The following is a 15,928-nucleotide window of genomic DNA, read 5'->3' as shown; positions in this document are numbered from 1 at the left end:
CAAAATAAAACACAGGGAACTCAAACTATCACAAAATGAATAATTAATTTATATTCTAGATAACCTAACTGGTTTCTAATATGGAGCTTCCATGGAAACTAAAAGATAATTTAATCAGCACTAAATAAAAAGCACAAAGTAAAATAACCTACAGTTCACAGAAACTGATAGAAACTCTAACACAAATAATTAATGTCTTTAACCCCACCACTCAGGAAAGAGGCAAGGCCAGGACTAGACCTAGACACACACACACACACACACACACACACACACACACACACGTACACACAACTATCTCTATAAAAATAATTCATCTCTATAAAACAATATATTTAAACTCCTTACAATCGTGTTCTTATCAGCATAATGATGTTTATATATTCAATAATAATATGATTTATTCTCTTTGGGAAAGATCAAAATATAAATAAACAAAAACTAGACTGCTTAATTGGATTTTATACTTACAATAACTTAATACTGTAAAACAGAGACATTATATTGGAAGAAAAGCTTTATGTTTATGGTAACAGAAAAAGAAAAAGGGCTTTGGACTCCACCCAAAATAATAAGGAACAGGGAGAGACCTCCTGAATACCTAGACTACAATATCCTCAAAACTTAACATGCCGTTCTTTTAAATGCCATAGATACAATTGGTTTACAGTTTGGTTTACAATCCAGAGTAGCTTACGGAAAAATGCCTTTCTTCTGCACATACAAAGGAGCAGAGAAACATCCTTAACTGATCTGTGTATCCTGCATATCTCATACATTTATAATTTGAGGACTGTATAATGCTTCTGAGAAATTATATATTTTCAGAACAAAAGAACTGGACACCAATGGTACTAGATCCAACCTGACAGGATTCATACTCCAGCATGTTGAAACACTGACCCATCTGTTCCAGCATCCTGCAGATTCTAGCATTCAGCTTTTTACAGCCTCAACTGCTTCAATTACTATTTCTCATCAAAGCCTCCTCTCAAAACAGCCTCAAAGAAAGCTACTGATCTTAATTGGTCTAGCATTTCAGACTGTTCCAAATAGCACTTCTATTAAACCTAAAATTTCTCAACATTCAGAGACTCAACCACAAATGTCAATGCTAGTTTGCTTAACCATTTTACCCAATTTCCTTTGGGTCCCCAAATAGGATTCCTTCACCCCCAAAATCACTGAAAGAAACCCATGAAAAAAGACATCCATTTCCGGTAAGGAGGTTAGGCTCTTGGTTGTTTTCTTGGGCTATGGATATTTATTGTCATTGGGAGTTGGTTACAAATTATTAATGGTCTTATTCAGAGAGAAAGTGAATTTAGACTCAGGGATTTCCCTCTTTCTTTCTTCTTTTCTCTATCTTTCTTTCTTAGATAAGGAAAAAAATTTTGAAAGGAAAAAAGGGGAATATAAGGATATCTTATAGAAATGACAAGACAAGAGGTAGATTATTGAATATACTCCTCAACTTAGGCTTTATTTGTTATACCCAAATAAGGTTATTTTTAACTCATTGGTATAGGATCTTATATATGAATGCAAAAATAAGTATTTTAATACATTAGTATAAATTTTGATATATTAATACAAATTTAATGTTTACTTCCAATACTTTTAAAACTGCTATTAGGGTAATTAAATAATACAAGTTAATTGTTAGTTAACTCATGGTTATTTCAGATACTAGTCTAATTTATCACAGGAATATACATCCTAGGTTTAACAGATAGATATGATTCTATAGATAGATTATATAAAGATAAATAGACAAGTCTACAAAAACCTCTGAAACCTACAAAATATGACACTTTAAAACCTAGTGGTAGAATGCTTGCCAAACTCACAGAGCACAGGTTCATTCACCAATACTGAAAGAAAGAAAAAAGGAAAATAATCTATTAATTAGGAACACATATTTACTTAGTGGCTCCATTCAAATTATCAGGAGGATAACAATACAAGGTGTGAAAATATGTTCACCCTGTAAGGGGAAGGAGAAGTCATTAAGGAGGGCAACAGGAGAGTGGGGGAATACTGATGAGGTTCAGCTAGAGAGTGGGGACACAGGAGATCATTATTACTTTTAGGCTGAGTATGTATTCTTTATATGCTCTTTTAAAAAAGACATTTATATGAATTTTTATGGAAAAGAAGACAAGCTTTCAAACCTAAAGAACTTTTCAAGAGTGGAAGTGTCTTAGGGTGAATCATTTCCCCGATGTGCACAGGATCTAATTTATAGTCAGACTGGGCTAAAGGTAAGTTTAGGAAGGGCACGAAGGTGTATCCCAGGAGTCATTAAATCAAGTTGGTATCAGAACCTAAGTGGATGTGTGCATGTGTGTTCATGCATGTGTAAGTGTACTTGTTTACACACAGGTTTATAGGCATATGTTTTTGTAAATGCTATGTATGTGTCTGAGGTATATATGTACACATGTGGTTGTGTACACAGGTGTGTATGTGTATACACATGTGTGTGTGCACGTATGTATGCATGTGTATTATGAGTGGGGGTGTTTGTGCATGTTGTGTACACATTTGAAAACTTATCTGGAAAAATAAGGAGTGGAATCAGTTAAATGAGAAAAACTCAGGAGGTGAGAATATATAACATGTTTTACTATGTGTGTGTTATATACAGTATATGGTATGTTAATGTGTCGTGCAGCATGTTACATATGTGTGTGTGCCATACAGTACAAGTGGAACCTAACAGAAATTTAGAAATTTGTATTGTTTTGTTTTATAAGACAAGGTATGTGGAAAAACATCCCTCACAGGATGCTGGGGTGAAAATCCTGCCTAGCTCAGAGAGGCAGAAAACACATCCAGCTCACCTTCCTTCTTAGCTTAGGTCTAGATGGAAAAAAAAAAAATCAAAAGGGACACTAGCTCAGCTGACAAAAACCGAACGCCAAAGGTTTACTACCTCAGAGGCCAAAATGCCAAGCAGCTGAGGAGCTGAGGAGCTGAGGCTAAAGCTAGAGCTTGAACTAAAAGCTTTCTTCTACTTTTCCACACCATCTTAAATACCCTTGTAAGCTGGTTTCTTGCTCTGCCTCTTGACCTAGGGTTAATGTTATTAAATCATGTGTACAGAAAGCTCTTTGATTAAAGGTCTGTACTAGGGCTGAGTGAACCATACCATAATCACCTGTTTACAATAAAAAGTTCTTGGATTAAAGGTATGTGATAGGGCTCAATGACACCAAACAAGAAACAGGGTTTTACAGTTCACAATTTTGGGGTTCACAATGGGATCAAACATCCTGCAACAACAGGGTCACATGTTTGAACACTTGGTTCTCCACTGGTGATAGTGTGATGCCAGATTCACGGGACACTCAGAGACCACCAGGAGACGACTCAATGCAATTGTAAGAGAACTTTATTACAAGAGTGATGGAACTTGGGACCCAAGTCTCACTGACACAGCAGTAGAGAAGTGAGACCTTGAGCTCTGAGTGAACAGGATTTTTAAAGGAAAAGTCTGTGAGCAGGGGGTTTCCATGGCAGCAAACAGGGCGGGGGGGCATGTCTTGACTTTACAGGATTAGGTAAAAGTTGGGGGGGTGAGATGACCTTCTCTGAGGCACAATTGCCTAAGGCTATGCTTCTCTGAGGCACAATGGCTATTCTTCTAAACTATATCTGAAACATTGGGGAGAATTTTCCCACCCGATTCCCAACCAATTCTCATTGATTATTGCCAGGGAGACTGTCTCTATTTTCTATGAAGTATTTATTCTGTGATATTTCCTGGAGGCTGTTGCTAGGAGAGTTAACTTTGTTTTCTGCCAGGTGTACATTCTGTGATTTTTCCTGGTACCTGAATTCAGCTCCCAGTCAAGATGGCTCTTTATTAAAATGGAGTTATACTCAGGCTAACTATACCCAGGCTAACTTAAACTCTTCAATAGTGTGAGACAATGCTGTGGAGCTTTTAGGAGCTGGAGGCTTGCTGAAGGAAGTGGGTCAATGGGAGTAGACCATGAGGTTTTGGAGCCAGGCCCTATTTTCTGTCTGCTTTTCCTTCTTCTTGTTACTTTCCCTCCTAAACCATAAGCCCAAATAAACCCTTTTTTCTTCAAGCTATTTTTCTCAAGTAGTTTGTCACAAAGACAAGAAAAATGACAAATATAACTAGGCACAGTCACTTTTTAAAGGGGAATCAATAAATATTGGCCATAAACAATAGCTCAGTTCTATGGCAGGTACCAGAAAGTCAGCTTCATGCTTCAGTAGCCAGGAAGAGAGTAGGATCAAGATATGGAATGTACTCTGTATCCTCCATGTCTACAGTAAGAAGAATGTGGCAGCCTGTGTACATCTGACCCCTGTCTTGAGTGACTCTTAATCCACTAGCTTTTCCACTTCCCCTGACTGACCATAGTAGTCCAGATAGTCATGGCAGCAATCACACCCTCTGTCCTAATAATCCTAACAGTGTGTTTTAGCACAGATGGTTCTCCCACGTAAATGACTGGTGCTGGGTATGTGGCCTTTTGCTAGAGAGACATTGGCTCTGTTCTAGTCTCAACTAAGCTCCATTTCTCCAGCATGTTCTTTAGCTTCTTTGACATTATCTGTATTTCCAAAACACACAAAGGCAAATTCACTTGAACACTTAGATTGCTGATCATATACATCATCAGTAATGGAAGTTATCTAAAGAATGTGTCTTTTCCAATCTCTTTCTGTTGTACAAACTCGCTCACATGCTCCGAGATAGCAAGCTGGGGTCAGGGTTTTCCTCATTCCCAATATGAAATGCCTGTGTAGACATGGGAGAAAGTAGCTGTGTCCTCTAAGTTAATCTTGGCTCTAAAACCTGGGAGTGGACTGACATCACAACTTTGAAAGTTCTAAATCAAAATCTAGACTTGAGTCGGAACATGCTAAGACTCCAGAAACATTGTGCTTTTTTATTGCAATGTACTAAAACTACTACTATTACTTTGTCTCCTCCTCCTCTTGCTCCTCCTCCTTGTTGGCTGGTTGGTTTTTAGAGACTGGGTTTCTTTGTGTAGCCTTAGCTGTCCTGGACTCGCTTTGTAGTCCAGGCTGGCCTTGAACTCACAGATTCACCTGCCTCTGTTTCCCTGAGTACTGGGATCAAAGGAGTGTACCACTGTGCTTGGCTGCACAGTACTTCTTTACTTTTATTTTCTCTGGTTTACTTCAAATTCTAACTTTACTTCTTTTCCCTACTTCATACAATGTTCATTATTGGCTGTACTAGTGGGACCTCAGGTCTGATGACTCATATTCATTCTTTAGTTTTCAAATCTCAGTTTCTCTTATTCCCAAGTTTCAAGTATGCACATACCAAACTTATTAAATGGTAACTTCCACATTTTTCTTCTTCAATATTAACCCATTCACCGTAGCTCTGCTTGTACCTGTATTATATCCTGACCCTTGTCAATCTTCCCTTAAAAACAAGAAACCTAAAGCTTCCTAACCTAAAATTTCCACAAATGCCTTTTCTACCAATAGAAAATTTCTTATACTTACTGTGCAGTAAGATGGGTTTTGTTTCAAGATAGCCCAATTTAACACTTTATTGCAAACATTTTTATAAGGTATTATTGTACTGTCAGTTTTTGTCAAACTGTAGAAAACTAAATTCTTATATTCCATCTCAAGTTTTGAAGAAAGTTAAATGAACAGAAATAAACAAACAAAAAGGTATACACTGTTCTCTGTTTCTGTAGCTGTAGCTCCAGCCTGCACTGAAAGACTGCTTTCTGGGCTACTATTTCTGATACGCATCTGTCCCCTTTCCCGTCCACACCAGAACACTATCTACTTTTCCAGTCCAAGGTGACTGAGTTTATAGAGCACTGATCTCTTCTACCAGCTTAGTCCTAGTAAGCTTGTTGTCACAGCTTTTGGCATTTGTTCTAGCTTCTAGTCCTCAGGACATAGACTGTGGAAACAACCAAAATTCTAGCTCTAGAACACAGAAACTCTGGCACTTCTGGAAAGTTCCTTAGACTCTCTAATCTCAGATTTCCCAATCAGGAAAACAACACTAATAATGCCTACCCTTAAAAAGTTGAGTCTTAAGTGCTTCCATATACCCAAACTACCTTCATGCAGATCCGTTCAGGTGGTAGATTCTCAGTTGTGTCCATACACCTGTTTCCCAGTGGTGTTTCTGAGTATGACCCTTAACGCCACCTCCAACTCTGATGGCCAGCATAAGCTTTTCTGCTCTCTAGCCTCCCTGATCACTACAAAAAGGCACTGTCCCCTCAGGGATAAAAATCCTTATCTCAGAGTTCTACAGGATCCTGAGCTTTTACACACAGATTTGAAAATGCCTTTTTTGTTCATTACTTGAAAATCATTTTCTGAGTCTGGTTATCTACTTGACTCATTTTGTTCTCTTTCTGTCTCTGATGACTGCTAGGTGAAAGGGCCACACACTGTTCTTCCTTAAGTACCAACAGACTATCTTCTCACCAGATAAACCTGTGGCTTCTTACAAGAAACTGGTTTCCATATTATCCACATACTCCATGCTATCATGCTACAAAAAGTACATCAGAAGAAAACTTACTAACCATAGTTCTCTAACATACAAAATATAAGACTTTAGCTAAGTCATTTATTCTACCATTGACTTCCGTTTTTTTCCATCTGCAAAATAGATAAGTAAAGACATGATTAAAAATTCTAAAGACCAAATGGGATAATTTAGATGGATTTGCATTGGAAATGTAGTCATGTACAGCTGCCAGGCACATAGTATTATGGCACTGGGAATAAAATGGAATTAAGGTGGGAAAGGTTAACATTGTCATTAAAACTTCTACCTCTTATGACTGCCTTTCCTAAATAATTTATTTTACAGATACTTCACAGCAAGTAAAAACCTAAGTAGTGAAGCATCCCCACAGAACACTGAAGTTGCACTCTACAATTCCAGTGTTTGTTTTCAATGAAAGTTTCCAATGGACATATGATGACTATGGCATGTCCCCCTAACTTATCACTTATGCTGATACTCTCCTGATGACTTTGGAGTGAACTGTTTGGGAGAAGATTATCAAACTTAAATGATCTAAGAGACTGTTTCTCAAAGTAACCTCATGGACACTGTGCTCAACAACCTACAGTACTAATCAAAAGATAAATTCTCGACCCTACTCTATACCCGTTGACTCAAAACCCCTAGCTGGATAACATGGGAACCTTCATTTCTAATAAGTTTCCAACGTGATCCTATATAAATCCCATTTGAGACTAGCATACCCAAGAGAGGAGGGGGAGGTCCCACTACCAGAGAAATTTGTAACCAAATACTAAAAAATAACGAGCCAAAACATAATAAAAAAAGAAAACCTTTAATTATCAGAAAATATTTCTGCATGCCTGGCTCCTAGCTGGGTGGAACCAACAATCTAGTCCAGAGACCAAGACTGAAACCTAAGTTGAATATTTGCATCTTCTGTGACTATTCGGTCAAGAGTGTTCAAATTCCTATTCCATTGGGAGCACAGGAATGGAAAGGGACACGGAAGGTTTTCAATGGAAGCAGAGACTGTGTCTGCAATACTGAAGTCTGGGCTTGGTGATTGGCTGGGGGGGGGGCATGAAATTGCTTCTGACTACTCTGCCTGCCTACTCCTCCTCTCTACACCAACCAGGAGTCTGGGATATTCTCTCAAATGTAAGCCTTGCCCACAGCAGAGGCTGATCTTGTGACCACCGCATCAATTAAAGCCAAGGAGGCAGTATACTCTTTTGACAAAAGGAAACAGAAATAACCAACTAAAAGGTACACCTATCCTCTTAGTAAAATAGACAGAAAGAGAACTCAGAGATGGAGAGCCAAGGAGCACTGAACTCCTAGTGGGCGTAAACTTTCAAAACAATAACAAGGCGAAGCCAGTTGAACACAATGTTTCTCTATGCACCACCAATCTGTGGTTAGAGATCATAAAACGGTTCTGATCATAAATTGTGTTTATAGGGGGTTAAGATGCTGATGAGCTAAGCCCTGAGCCTGCAAGAAATCTAGAGCCCAATCCGACAAGGCAGCCCATCTTGCCCACACTCCTCCAGATCTGGTCTGGAACAGCAGAGCAGGCGGGGCGCGGTTTCTCCTGTATCGCTGCGCTGTGCTCCTCTCTGCCTGCGTGAGCACCGCCCACCCACTCGCACTTGAACCCACTGGGCCCAGCCCTTCCATAGGCCCGGTGCTGAATCATGAACCCAGTATCTCCACAAGGTAAAAACGAAGAACAAAGCCAGGCTTGAAGCTAGTCTGAATAAAGGCGGAAGGTCCGAGTCGGCCGGCAGGCTAGGAACCCCAACTCTTCTCGCCTTCTTCCCTGCTCCTCCACTAACCCTAAATTGGAGGAAGTGTGCAGGGCTGGGGATTCTCAGGAGGGTACCCCATCTCCCAGGCTGGCGCAGTGTCCTAGCCGGCGCGCTCCACCTCATTGTTCCACGGCCCGCCCAGAGCCCGCCAGCATCCAAGTAAGCCTTGCCCCAGAAAGAGGATTGGGGCCCCGCCTGCTCCAGATCGACCCTGCGCCCCTCTTCAACGGCCAACACAAACCTAGACCACCTCCTGTGCCAATCTTCCAACCCATCCCTAGCGCGGAGGCCAGAGTCCCTGGAGGAGCTGGATGGGTGCTGTCCAAATGCTGGGAGGAGGCGGCGCAGGGTGGGGAAGGAGCCGCAGGCCCAGGCTGCACCAGGCTCAGCACCGGTGACAGCGCGATTCTTGGGAGCAGCGAGCAGTCTCCGACTGCAGAGGCTGGAATCTAGCGACAGAAAACACAGGACCAGACCCAGTGAAGGCTGCACAAGTTACCCACTGCTACTCACCCCAGCTGTTTCTGTCCCTGCGGCTTTTCGCCATGGCTGTCCGTGGGCTGGTGGAGCCGAGGTGCTGTCTCTGTTCTCGCGGTCCGCTCCGGGCCGCAGGTTGCTGGCAGTAAGAGGCTTTATGCCCGCTCTGGGCGCAGTTCTCTCACACTCTGAGGATGTTGCTGTGGCGCTGGTGGGAAGGACTGGGGAGGGAAAGGGAGGGGAAAGCTGATGAACCGAGCTCAGCATCACCAGCTGGAGTTCACACAAATACCAGCGTCACACCCTCTGTACCTTGGCCCACCCCCCGACTGTGAAGTCAGTGACAGACTATATGCTGCATCGTTTTCAATAGAAAACACACCCAAATAAACAGCACCCCCGAATACTCTCACAGAACTTAAACGCATCAGCTAACGACAGAAATACACAAACCGTCATTATTGTTTGTTCTAATATATGCTAGCAACATTTAGACAAAAAAGTGCTCTATATTACCCTCCAGGCATCATTTTAAAGTAAGGTCATATTTTGAAAAGAGGATTCCTTGCACTGTTGTATATGTGTGCTAAGCAAGACTAGATCTTAAAATTGGGCAAATTTAGATCAAAGTAAGCTAGAGGTTCCTCGTAGAGTGTAACCGGCTCAACGTCTCATAGCAACTTCGCCCCCAAAGTTGCAAAGGCCGTTTAAAGTTATACATAATCTGAGATCAAACATTCCCAGTAAAGTCGGGCTCCAGGGTGGTGCAGAATGCCTTGGCAGCTATAAAGGCTGCAGACAAATTTGAAGGAAAAGCAAAATGCAACAAACACTTTAAAAGAACGCTCTCACTCTGGCCGAACTTCCAGTGTGGCCAGCATCCTACAGACACCATCCCCTCATGCTCCCTGACCTTCACCCCATTCACCGCCTCAGTCTTCTCTTGCCCAAAATCTACTTCTCCACACTGCCAGTCTCTTACTGACCAGACCCACAGTCTCTACCTGGGGGTAATTACGATCAGCTCCTCACTTTTGTGAGACCTGTTTTCCCTTTCAGTTAAGTCATCTATGGGTAAATACTATGAGACTGGACATTACAAAAGAGCTTCAGTAAACAACTAGGTATACAGTGTGTCTCCAACTGCTGCCCAGTGATTTCAGCACAGACTGGTACTCCTGTCTGAATTATTGTTACATTAATTATTCCAAATGGAAAGTTTAAAACAATGCTCTAAGTTATTTTACATTTCACAGTTAGCAGTTCTCTCTCCACACATACACACACACTTTCATACATTGAGTATCCCTAAAATAGTTTGAAAGAGATGTCTCCCAATAATCTTGGGCATTTGTTCTTCAGTTGATGGCACTGTTTCAGTAGACTTCCTTGCTGGAGGACGCATGCCATTGAAGGCAGGTTTTGAGATTTTGCTTGTGGCTTGCAGTTGGAGATGTGAACTCTTAGCTGGTTCTAGCACCCTGCCTGCCTGCTACCATGCTTCCCAGCCTAGATGGTAATGGATTCTTATCCCTCTATAAATGAAGCCCAAAATAAATCCTTCCTTCCATAAGTTGCCTTGGTCATTGTCTATGACAAAACATCAGGACCAAAAAGTAAGTTGGGGAGGAAAGGGTTTATTTGGCTTACACTTCTATACTGCTGTTCCTTATTGAAGACAATAATGAACAAACAGGGCAGGAACCTGGAGGCCCGAGCTGATGCAGAAGCCATGGAGGGGCATGCTTATTAGCTTGCTCCCCATGGCCTGTCCAGCTTGCTTTCTTTAGAACCTGAGGACCAAGGATGGCACCATGGGCTGGGTCCTTCCCCATCAATCACTAATTAAGAAAGTATCCTACAGTCAGATTTTATGGGTGTATTTTTTTCAATTGAAGTTCCTTCATTTCAATTAACTGTAGCTTGTGTCAAGTTGACATAAAACTAGCCAGCATGGTCATAGTGTTTTATCACAGCAACAGAAAAAGAACTAGATTCATGAACTCTTAGTTGCCCATTGCCCTCCTCGTTTATTTTTAAATGTGTGTGTATGTATGTGCAGGCGTTTATGCTTATAGAGGTCAGGAGACGATGTCCCCATCTTGCTCTATCACTCTCTGCCTTATTCAATTGTGACAGGGTCTCTCATTAAGATAGGCTGGTGTTAGCAAGGCCCAGAGGTCCTGCCATATCTCCCCTCCCTAGCACTAGGGTTATAGACACCATCACTGTACTTATTTATTTATTGTTTATTTTTTAAGCTTTTTACATGGGTACTAGAGATTTGAACTCAGGCCATTATACTTATATAGCAAGTGCTCTTACCCCCTGGGCTCTCTCTTCAGCTGTCCTGATCTTTTTATTAGTGCTCAAAATGCCCTAGATTTAGCAAAAAAGAGCTCTTTGCATCTGTTCCTGTGTTTGTAACATTTGCCTAATTTGTTTTAGACACTTCCTTGTTTTCTGGCACAAGGAAATGTTTCAGGATTCCCTCCTATTTCCTTGCCTCGCAACTGGGATGAAGCCTTTCTCCAGGCCACTCTGGCGCCTTTCCAGTTGTGCTCACTGATGCCCAAGTATCACTGTTTCTTGATTCTTTCAGTAGACATTTCTGGAATACTTCACCTATGACAAGATATTTCTACATAGCCCAGGTTGGTCTTGATGCATGGTTTTCCTGATTCCAACTCCTGAGTAATCCATTATAAGCATGTGCTACTTTCATGCCTGACTTTATTTTACTTCGTTGTATTGTATTTTGAGACAGGGTCTCACTATGCAATCCTGGCTAACCCAGAACTCACTATGTAAACAATGCTGGCCTCCAACTCAGAGATCTTTCTGCCTCTTCCTCCTGGGTACTGGGATCAAGCATGTGCACTACCATGCCTGGATTCTGGCTTTTGTTTATTTTTTAAGCATGAACCTCAAGGAAATACTTTAAACTTTATGAAAATAAATCTAAAGAGTTATTTGTTGTATGTGTGGGGAGTTATAATTGTAAAATATTAGAAACAAGTGAAATGCCCACACACTGAAGAATGGCTGAATAAAATGTAATACATTTGCATACTGCTCTAGTATGTGTCCTTAAAACAAAAATTCAGAAGACCATTTTAAACTGACAAAAGTGATTTCCATCCATTTTGGGGAGGATAGATCAAAGAACTAATAATATACCCTTCCATAAAAATAGAAAAGGCTCTAAAATAATGTCTCTATATATTTATGCAGTAAACACAGTAAAAATAAACCAGGAGGTAATTAGACAGGCTGCTGATGGGAGGCAGGTGGGACCAGGAGAATGGAACTGGCAGGAAGAGCTGGGGGTACTGATATTCTCCAAATGTAGCCATGTACATAACTCTTTCACAGCCATGACACTGCTTCACAATCTCCAAAATAAGTAAGTAAACTAACCAACATGTGGACAGAATTGGTTTTCAGCCTTTTGGCTAAAATCAAGTACAAAAGAACTAAAATTCAACTGTAAACTCCATTTAAAATCAAAGTGAAGGCTAGCAGTATGATCCAGCAGGTAAAGACACTTACTCTCAACCCTAACAGCCTGAGTTCAATACTCAAACCCACACACATGGCAGAAGAAAAGAACAATCTCCAGCAATCTATTCTCTGACCGCTATAACCATCTCCTCCAAATAACAAATAAATGTAAAGATAAATCAATAAAATAACAGAAGAGTGAACTTAACACTTGGGAGGCTGAGGAAAGGAGGATTGCACGTCCAAGGCCAGTCCCGAATAAATAAATTCAGGGCCAAATTAGGCTACATAGTGAGAGCCTGAGAGGAGAAAAGAAATAAAAATTATAACAACAGGAACTAAATATAAGAATTGTATTCTTGTCGGGCATGGTGGCACATGCCTTTAACCCCAGCAAGGCAGGCGGATCTCTGTGAGTTCAAGGCCAGCCTGGTCTACAAAGGGAGTCCAGGACAGCCAAGCTTCAAAAAAAAAAAAACCCTGTCTCACAAAAAAAAACACAACAGAAAACAACAACAAAAATAATTTTTTATTGTTTATTTAGTTTATTTTGTTCTTTAATTTAATTTTGTTTTGTTTAGCACACAAGGGTTAGTGAAACATATGATAGAAATAGAGCAAGATAGAAATAGAGTTACCTAAGGTTTAGAAGATAGGAAGATAGAATGAACACTTGAGATACTGAATTGTAATCTAAGATATTAGTGTGACATAATAAAAATACAAAAAAAATCTGAAATTTTAAGTATACAAAAGTTCTAAAGTTGTTTTGTATATCCCAAGTGAACACATGTAAATGGCCAGTAGGAACCTTCATTCATTACAGAAACACAAATCAAAACCACAGGTTCCCACTTCACATCTGGGGTGACTATAACCAAAAAGGACCACAGAAAGCACTGATGAGCATGTAGGGAAACTGACACCTTCACCACTACAGGTGAAAATATAAAATGTTCAGCAACCTGAAAAAGAAGTCTGGCAATTCCTTAAACTAAATCCAGGGTGAATGTGTCACTTAGCAATCTCCTTCTAGGTGTCTATCCCAAAGAAATTACAGTGGAAGTCCACACAGAAACTTGTATAATAATGTTAGTGTTAAAAATATGGGGGAAAAAACAAGAGTAACTTGTAGTGGGTCAAATGAAAATAGCCACCAAAGACTCATAGAGAGTGGCATTATTTGAAAGGATTAAAACTTGTAGCCTTGTTGGAGTAGTTGTGGCCTTGTTGGTGAAAGTGTGTCACTGATGGTGAGCTTTGAGGTGTCAAAGCTCAGGCCAGGCCCAGTGTCATTCTCTCCATGCTACCTGCCAATCCAGATGTAGAATTCTCAGCTACCTCTCCAGCACCATGTCTGCCTGCACACTGTCATGCTTCCTGTCATGATGATAACGGACTGAACCTCTGAATTGTAAGCAAGCCCCAATGCAATGTTTTTTTTTTTTTAAGAGTTACTGTGGTCAAGGTGTGTTTTCACAGCAATAAATCCTAACCATGACATAACCCAAATGCCAAATAACTAATGGGTAAACAAACTGTACACCTCTAAAATCTTATTCCGTATCCTCAGTTAATTTTTCTTTGGTCTTTTCTCGCATTCATTTTACCCCACTGTTGTTTTTAATAAAATCTCATTTATTCAGTGTTACCAATGAAGACTCAAGAGGCAGATGCTAGCCGAGAAAGCCTGCTAGCTCAGGGAGGCAAAGAAAGCACTCAGCTGACCTTCCTCTTAGCCTATGTCTAGAAAAGCCTATGTTCCTCACCCCATCTCAAAGAAATCCTCAAACTGAATATCCCTCCTTTCTACTTCCTGTGTGTCCTCCATCCATCCTCCTGACTTCCTTTTACTCTGTTTTTTTTCCCCCTATGTTTACTACCTGTCAACTGGTTACTTACTCCATTTCTTGACATATAGTTGATTTTATTTAATCTAGTTTACAATACTCAGCAGAAAGCTCTTGGATTAAAGGTGTGTGCTAGGACCAAGCCACAGCATAAATAGAAACAGGCTTTTCACGTAAACAACACAATCTTGGGGTTCACAGTGTTATCAAATGTCCTGCAACACATCATCATGAAGTCCTCCCTAAGTTAGGAGTTTTTCCATTACTGATGCCCAAACATACTGCTTTCTTCTAAACTCTAGAATCTATAAAATAGAGTTTATGTTAGAGAGCCTATGATGAGCAATTTTGAAAAAGTATTTATATTGATTAGCATGCTTTTGCATATATATCAAAAAGGCTTAAATAAAATAGAATTTTAGTCTTATATTAAAATTTGTTTGAAGATAGGGTAACCTTGGCAGATAACTCATCAGCTCAAAATATCATGGATTATACTAATTGGAAGCAAATTGGGCTGCTGTAAAACAAATTCTAGTGGCTTAAATAAGAAAAATATTTCCCTGTCATGGAATAACATGAATATCCAACATGATGCCTTCAACAAGAAGACTAAGATTTGTACTTTCTTCCATCCTTTACTTGGGGCTTCTAGTATATGATCCAAGCTATCTACTCAAGCTTGAGTAGTAACATTGTTATTCTAACTAACATGTGACTATTAAAGGGTATACCTAGGGCTCCAGATAGTCTTTCTTACTTCCTTTGTAGAACAACAACCAATTTCCCTATAGTAATCAGGGCCAGGAACAATAACCAATACAATATTTCCTCACTGATCTGTTGGTTCTGTGGCCTGAAGACCAAAACACAGCCATATAGTAGTTTCAGTCCCCCCAGTTAATAGAACTGTGACTTCCTTATATGAGGCAAAGTATCTCTTGTCCAGTTAGGCCTTCAGATCCACAAACTCAGTGTTTAGAGAATAAGGTATAAAGAGAAAAATTCTCCATGAATCATTAGGGATAATCTAAGACTAATGATACTTCTAGCCCTTTATTCACAGGCCCATGAATTCTGACCATGGGTTATATATGGCCAACATATATGAAAACTGGGTTAATTTGCATGCTATGCCTTCATGGGGGTCACCTCTTAGTCAGAAGACCCCCTCCATTATATCAAATTAGCCATTTCTGACTGATGGGTATCAGGCCAAAACACCTAACTCCATGGGCAGGACTATACTGACACACTCCATTCTTAGCAAATACAGTTTCTTGTCCAAAAAACAATCCTGTTTGTGATACATGAAAATGAAATAAGCTGTTCTATGACACTAGAAGGAGCTTTATGGCAGGAAAAATAAACCATGTACAATATAAATCTATTTCTGTGGAGGAAACTGTCTTTCTCATCAAAATAGAAAAGATCTATTACAATTAAACTACCATCAGATGGCTGGCTGATTTAGGCAACAATATCAGACTTGATTCTCTGTCATGGCCTTTGATAGTAACAGGTTAAACACTCCACACGGGCAATAACTGAATTATACTTGGCAAACAGAAATCTGTACTATACAGTCCTGCTATTTAACTTAAGTTCTTATTGTCACGAGTCAAATGAGCATGTACTACAGTGACTGGGAAAAGAGACTGGCCAGCTGACATCTATAGGACATATCGCCTTGAAGAATCACTCATCAGGGCGGATACCTTCAGGTGGGGAGTAACATGGTTCATGAATATTTT

At 40.2% G+C, this 15,928-nt stretch overlaps 1 protein-coding gene across 1 annotated transcript in view; it reads right to left on the bottom strand.

The window, feature by feature from the left end:
* Atl1 (atlastin GTPase 1) overlaps positions 1 to 9,130 on the bottom strand; it is a 70,782-nt gene extending 61,652 nt beyond the window's left edge. The window contains exon 1 of the mRNA XM_060387589.1: positions 8,857 to 9,130. Coding sequence (XP_060243572.1) covers positions 8,857 to 8,890 — 34 coding nt within the window. The 5' untranslated portion in view covers positions 8,891 to 9,130. The remainder of the gene's footprint in view (positions 1 to 8,856) is intronic.
* Between the last annotated feature and the right edge of the window lie 6,798 nt (positions 9,131 to 15,928).

This window comes from Meriones unguiculatus, chromosome 7 (genome assembly GCF_030254825.1).
Source record: "Meriones unguiculatus strain TT.TT164.6M chromosome 7, Bangor_MerUng_6.1, whole genome shotgun sequence".
NCBI lineage: Eukaryota > Metazoa > Chordata > Mammalia > Rodentia > Muridae > Meriones > Meriones unguiculatus.
Note: the sequence above shows the minus strand (reverse complement) of the source record. Positions and strands in the feature narration are given on the sequence as shown.